Source organism: Coregonus lavaretus, assembly GCF_964263955.1.
Source record: "Coregonus lavaretus genome assembly, chromosome: 17".
Classification (NCBI taxonomy): domain Eukaryota; kingdom Metazoa; phylum Chordata; class Actinopteri; order Salmoniformes; family Salmonidae; genus Coregonus; species Coregonus lavaretus.
In genome coordinates this window covers 24,747,954-24,762,406 of record NC_140004.1, presented here as the reverse complement: position 1 = coordinate 24,762,406, position 14,453 = coordinate 24,747,954, and the positions used below count along the sequence as shown (strand labels likewise).

Below are 14,453 nucleotides of genomic sequence, written 5' to 3'. Positions count from 1 at the left end.
ATGGCCTATTTATTGCCTTACCTCCATAACTTACTACATTTGCACACACTTTATATAGATTTTCTATTGTGTTATTGACTGTATGTTTTGTTTATTCCATATGTAACTCTGTGTTGTTGTTGTTTTTAATCGCACTGCTTTGCTTTATCTTGGCCAGGTCGCAGTTGTAAATGAGAACTTGTTCTCAACTGGCTTACCTGGTTAAATAAAGGTGGAAAAAAAATATTGCAGTGTAGCCTAATTTTGGTCATTTCATTTCTGGAACCTGTGCCCTGATACATTTTCCCCACTTCTTTAGTACCTCTTGTACTGGTGATTCTATGTTTCCTATCCAGTATACATTTGGATGCGTTTGTCCCGAAAATCCTACTGTCTTTGCATATTTGCCTGACATGGGGAGGTGAGAGGCATACTTTGGACTTACACATGAGTACGTTGCTCCAGTATCTATCATCATTGGGGTGCCTCTATTCTTCACCTGAACCTTTAGCATAGGTTCTTCATCAGCCTGCATAGTTACTGCCACTAGCTGACCCTTCCCTCTAGGATTCTCTGGGCATCCCTAGTATCCCTGATTTGGTCCTCCCCATGGGTTCACTGGGCCTTGTGGAGCCTGTGTCTGAGACTGTTGCCATGCATCTGAGCTGGTGTCATTTCTTTGCCAATTACCCTGTTGTGGTTGTTGTGTCTGTTGGTGTGTCTGCTGCTGTGGTCGGTGCCCTTGATTCCTGGGTCTGTTTCCATTCTTTTTGTTTTGCCACTGTCCAGGGGATTGTTGTGTGTACACATTCACTACTAAGGAGAATACTTTCTGAAGGCACTGTATACACGCTACACATGATTAATCTACTTTCACAGACCAACATTTGATTGTGAAAAGGTCAAGGAATTGTTGCATATGGATGGTGTTGTCTGACTCGGTTTCCCAATCAGATCCTTTTTACCATTTGATTATGCTCTAGAATACATTAATGGTAAGCTAAAGGTAAGCGTAAAAGGAAATCATGTCAGACAGCCAGGATAGCCTTCACTGAGGTGTTGGTCCTCCTTATATTTCAGTCCATGTGGTGGCGATAGTGTGCCACTGTTGGTTCATAGCCACCAATCCAGGAGGGAATAATAAGTAGACGGTGAACTTGATTGGCTGAGGCTGAAGAGGAAGTGATTTTTCACGTGTAAATACAAACGTAACAATTATCTTTTCACCTACATTTGTCCGTTACATTATTGAAACACTGTAAAGAGATATCACGTTTAGTGTAAATGCAAACTGAGCGCTGTCACGTAATTCGGGAGGGAAATGTCGTCAAGATCGTTCGTTAACCTGATCTTTCAAGTGACGGGGAGGGTAACATGGGGACCCTCAGGACGACCTCCACTTTTTACCGTGCCACCCGTTAGCTTGGCACACGTTCAGACCGCCGGTAAGAAAGATTACGTTGATCTCCCTGTCCTAAATGAAGACGAGCTGAACGAGCAGTTTGTTAGAGGGTCTGGACCTGGTGGTCAGGCGACCAACAAAACCAGCAACTGTGTGGTGCTCAGGCACATCCCAACTGGCATTGTCGTTAAGGTGACTATCTAACATATTACATTAAGACTTCATTAGTTCATGATGACCATAAGACAACCAGTATTACACATGGACAACAATAAATACATTTACTTATCGATAGGCTATCCTCCCTGAGCCATACATCCATTAGCATATGATGTATGGCGGTCTTTTAAGTGCCCCATATCTCAATCAGTTTCATGGGAATAGCCTATGCATTTCGATCTTCTTGAATTACTGTTTGTGAGTGAATTAGTACGGAAGTCCAGAGAGGACATATGAATAAAAAAAAGATTCCCTGATTATGTCGATCACAATTTATTAATCTCATGATCACGACATATTAAAAGTAGTTTTTTTCAAGATCACATGATACATTTCTCATGATCACGACATAACAAAAGTTGTTTTGTCGAGATCATGAGAAACTCTATAAATACGAGTGGACGCAATGACGTTAGATTGACAGTATGCCTTATGCGGCAAAGCCCACAGTCAATCTGCATATTTGTTTTTATTGATTGCTACACTAAGGGATGGTACATTTTATGCTAACATAAGGCGTTCATTTGTGTTTGGAGCTCATCAGTTTATAAGTTAGAATGTTAGCAAGCTAAATGTCCTTTACCTTGAGCTAAGAGCTCTTGGGGCATCTAAGCCCTTGTGGGGCATTTAAGCCCTGAACGATGACTGACAGGCAGCTCTGTCTCCCAGACTGTATGCCACCCCCAAGACCACAGACACATGCAAGTAACAACGCAGCTACAGAGCCTTCAGAAAGTATTCACACCCCTTGACTTATTCAATATTTTATTGTGTTACAGCCTGAATTTTCTCACCCATCTACACACAATACCCCATAATGAGAAAATGAAAACATGTTTTTAGAAATTGTTGCAAATGTATTGAAAATGAAATACAGAAATATCTCATTTACATAAGTATTCACACCCCTGAGTCAATACTTTGTAGAAGCACCTTTGGCAGCGATTACAGAGTATTTTTGGGTAAGTCTCTAAGAGCTTTCCGCAGCTGGATTTGCCCATTATTCTTTTCGAAATTCTTCAAGCTCTGTCAAATTGGTTGTTGATCATTGCTAAACAATCATTTTCAGGTCTTGCCATAGATTTTCAAGTAGATTTAAGTCAAAACTGTAACTCAACCACTCATGAACATTTACTGTCTTCTTGGTAAGCAACTCCAGTTTAGATTTGGCCTTTTGTTTTAGGTTATTCTCCTGCTGAAAGGTGAATTCATCTCCCAGTGTTTGGTGGAAAGCAGACTGAAGCAGGTTTACCTCTAGGATTTTGCCTGGGCTTAGTTCCATTCCGTTTCTTTTTTATCCTGAAAAACTCCCCAGTCCTTTAACGATTACAAGCATACCCATAACATGATGCAGCCACCACTATGCTTGAAAATATGGAGAGTGGTACCCAGTAATGTGTTGTATTGGATTTGCCCCACTTTGTATTCAGGCCAAAAAGTTAATTGCTTTGCCACATTCTTTGCAGTATTACTTTAGTGCCTTGTTGAAATATTTTTGTTCTGTACATGCTTCCTTCTTTTCACTCTGTCAATTAGGTTAGTATTGTGGGGTAACTACAATATTGTTGATCCATTCTCCTATCACAGCCATTAAACTCTGTAACTGTTTTAAAGTATCCAGTGGCCTCATGGTGAAATCCCAGAGCAGTTTCCTTCCTCTCCGGCAACTGAGTTAGGAAGGACACCTGTATCTTTGTAGCGACTGGTTGTATTGATACACCATCCAAAGTGTAATTAATAACTTCACCATGCTCAAAGGGATATTCAGTGTCAGCTTCTTATTTTTTATTGTTAAACCTCCCTGGTCTTTGTGGTTGAATCTGTGTTTGAAATGCACTGCTCGACTGATTGACCTTACAGATAATTGTATGTGTGGGGTAGAGAGATTAGGTAGTCATTCAAAAATCATGTTAAAAACTGTAATTGCACACAGAGTGAGTCCATGCAACGTATTATGTGACTTGTTAAGCACATTTTTACTCCTGGACTTATTTAGGCTTGCCATAACAAAGGGGTTGAATACTTATTGAATCAAGACAGTTCAGCTTTTAATTTGTTATTAATTTGTAAACATTTTGAAAAACATAATTCTACTTTGACATTATGGGGTATTGTGTGTAGGCCAGTGACAAAAAATCTCAATGTAATCAATTTCAAATTCAGGCTGTAACAACAAAATGTGGAAAAAGTCAAGGGGTGTGAATACCTTTCTGAAGGTACTGTAACTTCGCTAGTCTTTTAGCTAGCTAGCTAGATTTTTATGTACACTACCAGTCAAAAGTTTGGACACACCTACTCATTCAAGGGTTTTTCTTTAATTTTACTATTTTTTACATTGTAGAATAATAGTGAAGACATCAAAACTATGAAATAACACATATGGAATCATGTAGTAACCAAAAAGTGTTTAAGAAATCAAAATGTATTTTATATTTGAGATTCTTCAAATAGCCACCCCTTGCCTTGATGACAGCTTTGCACACTCTTGGCATTCTCTCAACCAGCTTCATGAGGTAGTCACCTGGAATGCATTTCAATTAACAGGTGTGCCTTCTTAAAACCTCTTAAGGATCTGACCCTTTTTATTCAATTTTCGCCTAAAATGACACCCACATCTAACTGCCTGTAGCTCAGGACCTGAAGCAAGGATATGCATATTCTTGATATCATTTGAAAGGAAACACTTTGAAGTTTGTGGAAATGTGAAATTAATGTAGGAGAATAACACATTAGATCTGGTTAAAGATAATACAAACAAAAAAACATGCATTTTCAAAAAACAAAAAATGTTTGCATCATTTTTTAATGCAAGAGAAAGGCCAGACAGTGATGTAGGATTATATATGTAATTTAGATGTTGTCCACCAGATGGCAGCAGTATGTGCAAAGTTTCAGACTGATCCAGTGAAGAATTACATCACTACACAATATTTTGTATTAAGTCTGCCAGGAGTTTTCCCAAATGTGCCGGATTGGTTTTCAAGTACATAACTATAGATAACATACAAAAATGCAATTTAAGTTTGCACACTGCCAGGAATGGCATAAATGATGGATCATTAGCTTCCCTACAGAAAAGACACTAACCTTCACACATCTAGATGGCCTGGCGGGGTGGGTGTGGAGTCAGAGGTCAAACTGTAGAACCCAGTTCCTACATTTTAATATAAAAATTGATTTTTCAAACAAAACTACACTACATTTTATCTCTGGGACCCTTAGGATGACAAATCAGAGCAAGATTACTGAATGTAAGTACATTATTTACCTTCAGAGGTGAATGTACCAAACCAATTAAGTGATAAGTGTTTTGTTGTTGTGCACTATCCTCAAACAATAGCATGGTATTTTTAGCTGTAATATCTACTGTAAATTGGACACTGCAGTTAGATTAACAAGAATTTAAACTTATGTCTATGTCCCGGAATGTTGGCTGTTGTTTACAACACCATTCTAGTCACATATCGCATATTGAGCAACAACCGTCCCGTATAAGGGACACCGATCCTGTAGAGGTTAAAAGTTAATTTGAGGAATTTATTTCCTTCTTAATGTGTTTGAGCCAATCAGTTGTGCTGTGACAAGGTAGGGGGGGGGGGGGGGGGGTATACAGAAGATAGCCCTATTTGGTAAAAGACCAAGTCCATATTATGAATGATCAGTTCCCGAGGGAGATTGCAGAAAGGCGCAAAGTTCTGTATCCAATCTTCAAGGAAAATAGATTAAAAGGGAAACGTGTGGCACTTGTGGTCGATAAACTATATATTGACAACCAGATGTTCAGAGACACAAAGACTACTCCATGGCTATTCAAAAAGTTGTAATAAGATATGCAAGATATTTGAATAGATATATATTTTTTAATAGTTATATATAGAGGTGACAGCATTGGAAATGCTTTTGGCGGTTAATCTGCTTCTGTTATGTGTGTGGCACTGTGTGCTGTTTTCGATGGATGGGTCCTGGCCTCTCGGGGCCCTAGGGATCCGGAGGGATGTGGGTGGGATGCCGATCACTGGGATGACGGCTCAACTTGGGATGGGGAGGGGCTTTTGCGGGGGAATTAGTGGAGAACAATTGAAGGGATACTTAGTAGCAATGCACATATCATGGTACAGCTATATGGACACTCAATCATTACGGTATTTTTTATTGGTAAATTTACAAACATATATTTACATTTACATTTTAGTCATTTAGCAGACGCTCTTATCCAGAGCGACTTACAGTTAGTGAGTGCATACATTATTTTTTTATACTGGCCCCCCGTGGGAATCAAACCCACAACCCTGGCGTTGCAAACGCCATGCTCTACCAACTGAGCTACACCCCTGCCGGCCATTCCCTCCCCTACCCTGGACGACGCTGGGCCAATTGTGCGATAAATAGACTTGAAACTTGTGTCTCATTGTGGTGTATGGTGAAAGTATAGCCAGTTATAATTGTAATGGCTTAGAAGAACAATATTTACATGGCTCAAAGAGAAGGAATATAATATCTATTGTTTACAGGAAACTCATTCAACAATTCTAGATGTTGCGTGGAAAAAGGAATGGGGGGGCGAAATATACTTCTCCCATGGGCAAAGAAACTCAAAAGGGGTGATGATATTAATTAATAGTAATTTCGATCCGAATGTGCAAATTGTCCAAATAGATACGCAAGGTACAGTGGGGGGAAAAAGTATTTAGTCAGCCACCAATTGTGCAAGTTCTCCCACTTAAAAAGATGAGAGAGGCCTGTAATTTTCATCATAGGTACACGTCAACTATGACAGACAAATTGAGAATTTTTTTTCCAGAAAATCACATTGTAGGATTTTTAATGTATTTATTTGCAGATTATGGTGGAAAATAAGTATTTGGTCACCTACAAACAAGCAAGATTTCTGGCTCTCACAGACCTGTAACTTATTCTTTAAGAGGCTCCTCTGTCCTCCACTCGTTACCTGTATTAATGGCACCTGTTTGAACTTGTTATCAGTATAAAAGACACCTGTCCACAACCTCAAACAGTCACACTCCAAACTCCACTATGGCCAAGACCAAAGAACTGTCAAAGGACACCAGAAACAAAATTGTAGACCTGCACCAGGCTGGGAAGACTGAATCTGCAATAGGTAAGCAGCTTGGTTTGAAGAAATCAACTGTGGGAGCAATTATTAGGAAATGGAAGACCTACAAGACCACTGATAATCTCCCTCGATCTGGGGCTCCACGCAAGATCTCACCCCGTGGGGTCAAAATGATCACAAGAACGGTGAGCAAAAATCCCAGAACCACACGGGGGGACCTAGTGAATGACCTGCAGAGAGCTGGGACCAAAGTAACAAAGCCTACCATCAGTAACACACTACGCCGCCAGGGACTCAAATCCTGCAGTGCCAGACGTGTCCCCCTGCTTAAGCCAGTACATGTCCAGGCCCGTCTGAAGTTTGCTAGAGTGCATTTGGATGATCCAGAAGAGGATTGGGAGAATGTCATATGGTCAGATGAAACCAAAATAGAACATTTAGGTAAAAACTCAACTCGTCGTGTTTGGAGGACAAAGGATGCTGAGTTGCATCCAAAGAACACCATACCTACTGTGAAGCATGGGGGTAGAAACCAGGATGACTGATCCGTGTAAAGGAAAGAATGAATGGGGCCATGTATTGTGAGATTTTGAGTGAAAACCTCCTTCCATCAGCAAGGGCATTGAAGATGAAACGTGGCTGGGTCTTTCAGCATGACAATGATCCCAAACACACCGCCCGGGCAACGAAGGAGTGGCTTCGTAAGAAGCATTTCAAGGTCCTGGAGTGGCCTAGCCAATCTCCAGATCTCAACCCCATAGAAAATCTTTGGAGGGAGTTGAAAGTCTGTGTTGCCCAGCGACAGCCCCAAAACATCACTGCTCTAGAGGAGATCTGCATGGAGGAATGGGCCAAAATACCAGCAACAGTGTGTGAAAACCTTGTGAAGACTTACAGAAAACGTTTGACCTGTGTCATTGCCAACAAAGGGTATATAACAAAGTATTGAGAAACTTATGTTATTGACCAAATACTTATTTTCCACCATAATTTGCAAATAAATTCATTAAAAATCCTACAATGTGATTTTCTGGAGAAAACATTTCTCATTTTGTCTGTCATAGTTGACGTGTACCTATGATGAAAATTACAGGCCTCTCTCATCTTTTTAAGTGGGAGAACTTGCACAATTGGTGGCTGACTAAATACTTTTTTTCCCCACTGTATGTCGCACATGCAGCTAACAAAAACATATGGAAATGTCTGCTCTACCCAAAATTACAACTAAATAATTGCAGCCTTACTGCAAAAATGGAAGAGGAAAGTGGAAGGAGGAGAAAGTAAGGAACTTGTCTGTCGGCCTTGCATTAAAGAACATAATTGGTTAAGGTTAAACTGATAAATAAAAAAGTATATCAGTTTCATTTAAGGACCAAAGGATTGACAGCTGTCCCATATAGATTGCAAAATAGTTGGGAAGAGATTTGACGTACCGATCCCATGGCATAGTGTTTATGAACTGATACGCAAAACGACACCGGATTCAAAACTTAGAATCTTTCAATTTAAATTATTATATAAAATGATTTCTTCCCAGCTCTTTAGATTTTGCTGCGAAGAGACAGAATCATTAGATCATTTGTTTTGGTACTGTTCATTTGTAACTTGTTTTTGGACACAGGTCCAGGAATGGCTAAAGGATTGCAATATTTACCTGGAGCTAACCCTGCAGATAGCACTACTGGGTGATCTGAAAAGTCATAGTCAATTGATCAATAACATAATACTATTAGCAAAAATGTTTATTTTCAATTCACAATCTGTAGAAACAATGAGAATAGAAAGGTTTAGAACTTTTGTAAGACATCACAGTACAGTTGAAATATATATGGCAAATAGAAATCCTATATGGATGGTGTTAAAAGATAAATGGGAGGTGTTGAATGGAATTGAAGGATGGGACTAATAACAACTAACAACAAACAATAACAAGATAACTAATAATGTAGGCACGCTGTGTCCATAATAGGTGTATGGGTTGTAGGTTGGGAGCTTTTGTGAAGGAGCACAGTTAGAAAGATATGGCATATAGAAGCAAACCGGATGGACATCATGAAAATGATCGGAGAGGTTGAGAGAAGAAGTTCAGGAGAAAGAACAAACAAAATGTAATTATTGTAAAATTGACTGTGTCCATAAAATGTAGATGGTGGGTATGGGCTGGAAGTAGAGGCCTAGGCGTTGTTGTTCACTAGTTTACTCCAAGTGGGGAAAGGGTGGCGGGGTTGGAAAGTAATAAAGGGGAATATATATATATATATATATATATATATATATATATATATATATATATATATATATATATATATATATATATATATATATATATATATATATATATATATATATATATATATATATATATATATATATATATATATATATATATATATATTTATTTTAAAGGGTATGTATGTATGTATGTGTGTGTGTGTGTATGTATGTGTGTATATATATATATATATATATATATATATATATATATATATATATATATATAACATGGGGGATTGGAAGTGATGCAGACAATTACATTGATGGAACTTACAATCTATCTGCAATATAAAAAAAAAAAGTATATATTATGGCAAGAACAGCTCAAATAAGCAAAGAGAAACAACAGTCCATCATTACTTTAAGACATGAAGGTCAGTCAATACGGAACATTTCAAGAACTTTGAATGTTTCTTCAAGTGCAGTCGCAAAAACCATCAAACGTTATGATGAAACTGGCTCGCATGAGGACCGCCACAGGAATGGAAGACCCAGATTTACCTCTGCTGCAGAGGATAAGTTCATTAGAGTTACCAGCCTCAGAAATTGCAGCCCAAATAAAAGTAACAGACACATCAACATCAACTGTTCAGAGGAGACTGTGTGAATCAGGCCTTCATGGTCAAATTGCTGCAAAGAAACCACTACTAAAGGACACCAATAAGAAGAAGAGACTTGCTTGGGCCAAGAAACACGAGCAATGGACATTAGACCGGTGGAAATATGTCCTTTGGTCTGGAGTCCAAATTGGAGATATTTGGTTCCAACCGCCGTGGCTTTGTGAGACGCGGTGTGGGTGAGCGGATGATCTCTGCATGTGTAGTTCCCACCATAAAGCATGGAGGTGTTATGGTGTGGGGGTGCTTTGCTGGTGACACGGTTTGTGATTTTATTTAGAATTCAAGGCACACTTAACCAGCATGGCTACCACAGCATTCTGCGGCGATACGCCATCCCAAACCCTTGAATGAGTAGGTGTGTCCAAACTTTTGACTGGTACTGTATGTCCTCTCTGGACTTCTGTAAATTAGAGCAGATGGTGTTAACAAACTATTAGCCTTTCTTGTATTTTGTTTCAATCAAAGCATATATCCTGCCTAGTGGCTCTGTTGAGTTTTGGTGCATGATATTTTTTTATGAACTATTCAGCTTCAGCTAACCATCCTAAAATCTCATTAGAAATGAGGTGTTGTTTTTGGTGTAACAGTAACGTTATAAGCCTACTATGCTATGCTATTATATTCTGTTCTGTTATGTATGTAAAATACTAATTTAAGAGTTGTGATCTTGCGAGACATTGATTCAGCTTTGATCTAACTTTACTAAACGAGCACCATTGTGAGAAGTGATAATCTTCTATTTGTAATAAGAATAATAAGTGATGAGTAGGACAATTAGGCGTAGGTACAGTGAGGGAAAAAAGTATTTGATCCCCTGCTGATTTTGTATGTTTGCCCACTGATAAAGAAATGATCAGTCTATAATTGTAATGGTAGGTTTATTTGAACAGTGAGAGACAGAATAACAACAAAAACATCCAGAAAAACGCATGGCAAAAATGTTATAAATTGATTTGCATTTTAATGAGGGAAATAAGTATTTGACCCCCTCTCAATCAGAAAGATTTCTGGCTCCCAGGTGTCTTTTATACAGGTAACGAGCTGAGATTAGGGGCACACTCTTAAAGGGAGTGCTCCTAATCTCAGCTTGTTACCTGTATAAAAGACACCTGTCCACAGAAGCAATCAATCAGATTCCAAACTCTCCACCATGGCCAAGACCAAAGAGCTCTCCAAGGATGTCAGGGACAAGATTGTAGACCTCCACAAGGCTGGAATGGGCTACAAGACCATCGCCAAGCAGCTTGGTGAGAAGGTGACAACAGTTGGTGCGATTATTCGCAAATGGAAGAAACACAAAAGAACTGTCAATCTCCCTCGGCCTGGGGCTCCATGCAAGATATCACCTCGTGGAGTTGCAATGATCATGAGAACGGTGAGGAATCAGCCCAGAACTACACGGGAGGATCTTGTCAATGATCTCAAGGCAGCTGGGACCATAGTCACCAAGAAAACAATTGGTAACACACTACGCCGTGAAGGACTGAAATCCTGCAGTGCCCGCAAGGTCCCCCTGCTCAAGAAAGCACATATACAGGCCCGTCTGAAGTTTGCCAATGAACATCTGAATGATTCAGAGGAGAACTGGGTGAAAGTGTTGTGGTCAGATGAGACCAAAATGGAGCTCTTTAGCATCAACTCAACTCGCCGTGTTTGGAGGAGGAGGAATGCTGCCTATGACCCCAAGAACACCATCCCCACCGTCAAACATGGAGGTGGAAACATTATGCTTTGGGGGTGTTTTTCTGCTAAGGGGACAGGACAACTTCACTGCATCAAAGGGACGATGGACGGGGCCATGTACCTTCAAATCTTGGGTGAGAACCTCCTTTCCTCAGCCAGGGCATTGAAAATGGGTCGTGGATGGGTATTCCAGCATGACAATGACCCAAAACACACGGCCAAGGCAACAAAGGAGTGGCTCAAGAATAAGCACATTAAGGTCCTGGAGTGGCCTAGCCAGTCTGCAGACCTTAATCCCATAGAAAATCTGTGGAGGGAGCTGAAGGTTCGAGTTGCCAAATGTCAGCCTCGAAACCTTAATGACTTGGAGAAGATCTGCAAAGAGGAGTGGGACAAAATCCCTCCTGAGGTGTGTGCAAACCTGGTGGCCAACTACAAGAAACGTCTGACCTCTGTGATTGCCAACAAGGGTTTTGCCACCAAGGACTAAGTCATGTTTTGCAGAGGGGTCAAATACTTATTTCCCTCATTAAAATGCAAATCAATTTAAAACATTTTTGACATGCGTTTTTCTGGATTTCTTTGTTGTTATTCTGTCTCTCACTGTTCAATTAACCTACCATTAAAATTATAGACTGATCATGTCTTTGTCAGTGGGCAAACGTACAAAATCAGCAGGGGATCAAATACTTTTTTCCCTCACTGTAACTGTTATTTTAAACAATTGGAGCACCCTTCGTGGTTCTAAAAGGTCAGCGCTAAATACATTTTGATTTGATTAGTCTAAACACTTGGTTATAATATACCCTATTACAGAATAAAATAAGAGGTGAACTATCAATTCATAGAATTTATTTGCATAGATTTAATCATCAAATCAATTGACTATGTGGTGAACATAAATCATTACTAATTTAAGGGAATTCGTTTTAAACCAGCCATAAAATCAAGCTTTTGGTGTGGTGTATTCATGCATCTCAATAAACTATAACCTAAATACATTATTACCTCCAATTTGGCCCAGATTCACAGGCCCACAGAACCAATAGTCAATATAGGCTAAATATCCCAAGCATGGCTACAGCAACTTCCAGAGGGGGTCAGGCTCTTGGGCTTTGCGGTGGCCATTCTGGTTGGGTGTCCTCGGCAGAACGGTGTCGCCGTAACCAAGTAGTCACATATCGTTCTGGGTTCCACTGCGCAAGAGAGGGTTGGTGGAGTTTTATGAACATCAAGGCAGACACAAAGTTGAATTTAGATTATTTATTTTTTATGTTCTGATTGGCCAAAGTTGTCAAGCCTCCAACGGGCCTCCGCAGTGCACACATGTAGCCTACAGTTCTTCATCATTCTCGCCACCGCCAGAGAGAAGACAGGGAAGAAACCACCATTTACCTGCCTCTAGGCTGCTATAGACTACATATTTATTTGGTATGTCATTCTATCGTTTTTCATGGAATTTTTGTGGTAATTAAATAATTTATTTAGAATTGATCAGAATACATTTTTGGTGTATTCTCTAATTGAAAAATGAGAGGCGCGGGCCTCCCGAGTGGCGCAGCGGTCTAAGGCACTGCTTCGCAGTGCTAGAGGCATCACTACAGACCCGGGTTCGATCCCGGGCTGTATCACAACCGGCCGTGATTCGGGAGTCCCATAGGGCGGCGCACAATTGGCCCAGCGTCGTCCAGGTTAGGGGAGGGTTTGGCCGGGGGAGCTTTACTTGGCTCATCACGCTCTAGGGACTCCTTGTGGCGGGCTGGGCGCCTGTAGGCTGACCTCGGTCGTCAGTTGAACGGTGTTTCCTCCAACACATTGGTGCGGCTGGCTTCCAGGTTCCGAGCCCGATGGGGAGTTGCAGCGATGAGACAAGATCGAAATTGGGGAGAAAAAGGGGGTAAAATACACAAAAAAAATTTGAGGCGCTCCCAGCACTACACACCTGTTTAGGAGGTACTGTAATCTGTACATTTTTATTGCTAACTCCTCTCTCCTAATTCAGTGCCATCAAACCAGATCTGTGGAAACAAACCGCAAAAGAGCGCGGGAGATAATGAGGGAGAAGCTTGAGGTCACCAACAAGGGAGAAGAGAGCGACATTCTGAAGAATAAGAAGGAGTCTATACAGAGGAAACAAGACAAGAGGAAAAAGGCAAACGAGAATTTGGAGAAGAAGAGACTTTTCAAAGAGGCACTGATGGCAGACTCCAAACCAGGGGATGACAGGGGATGAAAAGTATGCATGAACATAACATTTAGACTGATCAACAAATATGTCCTACCTCATTATGATCTGTATTGTAAATAAAGAGCACCTATTGAAATTAATTATATTGTTATCAATCTGTCTAAGGTACAGGAATGATGTCATAGTATTTTCTGTAATTGTAATTAAATTAAGTTTTATTACAACGGGTAATAAATACAAAGACGTAAACAATGGCTTTAATGATCTCCCGTGTGGCGCAGTGGTCTAAGGCACTGCATCGCAGTGCTAGCTGTGCCACTAGAGATCCTGGTTCGAATCCAGGCTCTGTCGTAGCCGGCCGCGACCGGGAGACCCATGGGGCGGCGCACAATTGGCCCAGGGTAGGGGAGGGAATGACCGGCAGGGATGTAGCTCAGTTGGTAGAGCATGGCGTTTGCAACGCCAGGGTTGTGGGTTCGATTCCAACGGGGGTCCAGTATGAAAAAATAATAATAAAAAATATATAATGTATGCACTCACTAACTGTAAGTCGCTCTGGATAAGAGCGTCTGCTAAATGACGTAAATGTAATGTGGTGTGTTTGGCACTATCCCTTTTGCGGTCACTCATGCTTAAATATGTTTAAAAGATACTAGCTAGTACTCATCCATTGTCAAAATGCCCTTTATACACTCTTACACTATAAAATCCATGCGAGTTTCACTAAATGATAGGGGCATTGCTACATGCAATGCATAAAAAAAAAATATACAGTGAGGGAAAAAAGTATTTGATCCCCTGCTGATTTTGTACGTTTGCCCACTGACAAAGACATGATCAGTCTATAATTGTAATGGTAGGTTTATTTTAACAGTGAGAGACATAATAACAACAAAAACATCCAGAAAAACGCATGTCAAAAATGTTATAAATTGATTTTCATTTTAATGAGGGAAATAAGTATTTGACCCCTCTGCAAAACATGACTTAGTACTTGGTGGCAAAACCCTTGTT

At 40.2% G+C, this 14,453-nt stretch overlaps 1 protein-coding gene across 1 annotated transcript; it reads left to right on the top strand.

The window, feature by feature from the left end:
• The first annotated feature begins 1,167 nt into the window (after window positions 1–1,167).
• Window positions 1,168–13,573, top strand: mtrfr (mitochondrial translation release factor in rescue). The gene is made up of 2 exons (XM_084181160.1): window positions 1,168–1,573; window positions 13,254–13,573. The coding sequence occupies exons 1-2, from the start codon at window positions 1,301–1,303 to the stop codon at window positions 13,482–13,484; spliced, it is 504 nt and encodes a 167-aa protein (XP_084037286.1). The 5' UTR covers window positions 1,168–1,300; the 3' UTR covers window positions 13,485–13,573.
• Window positions 13,574–14,453: the final 880 nt, after the last annotated feature.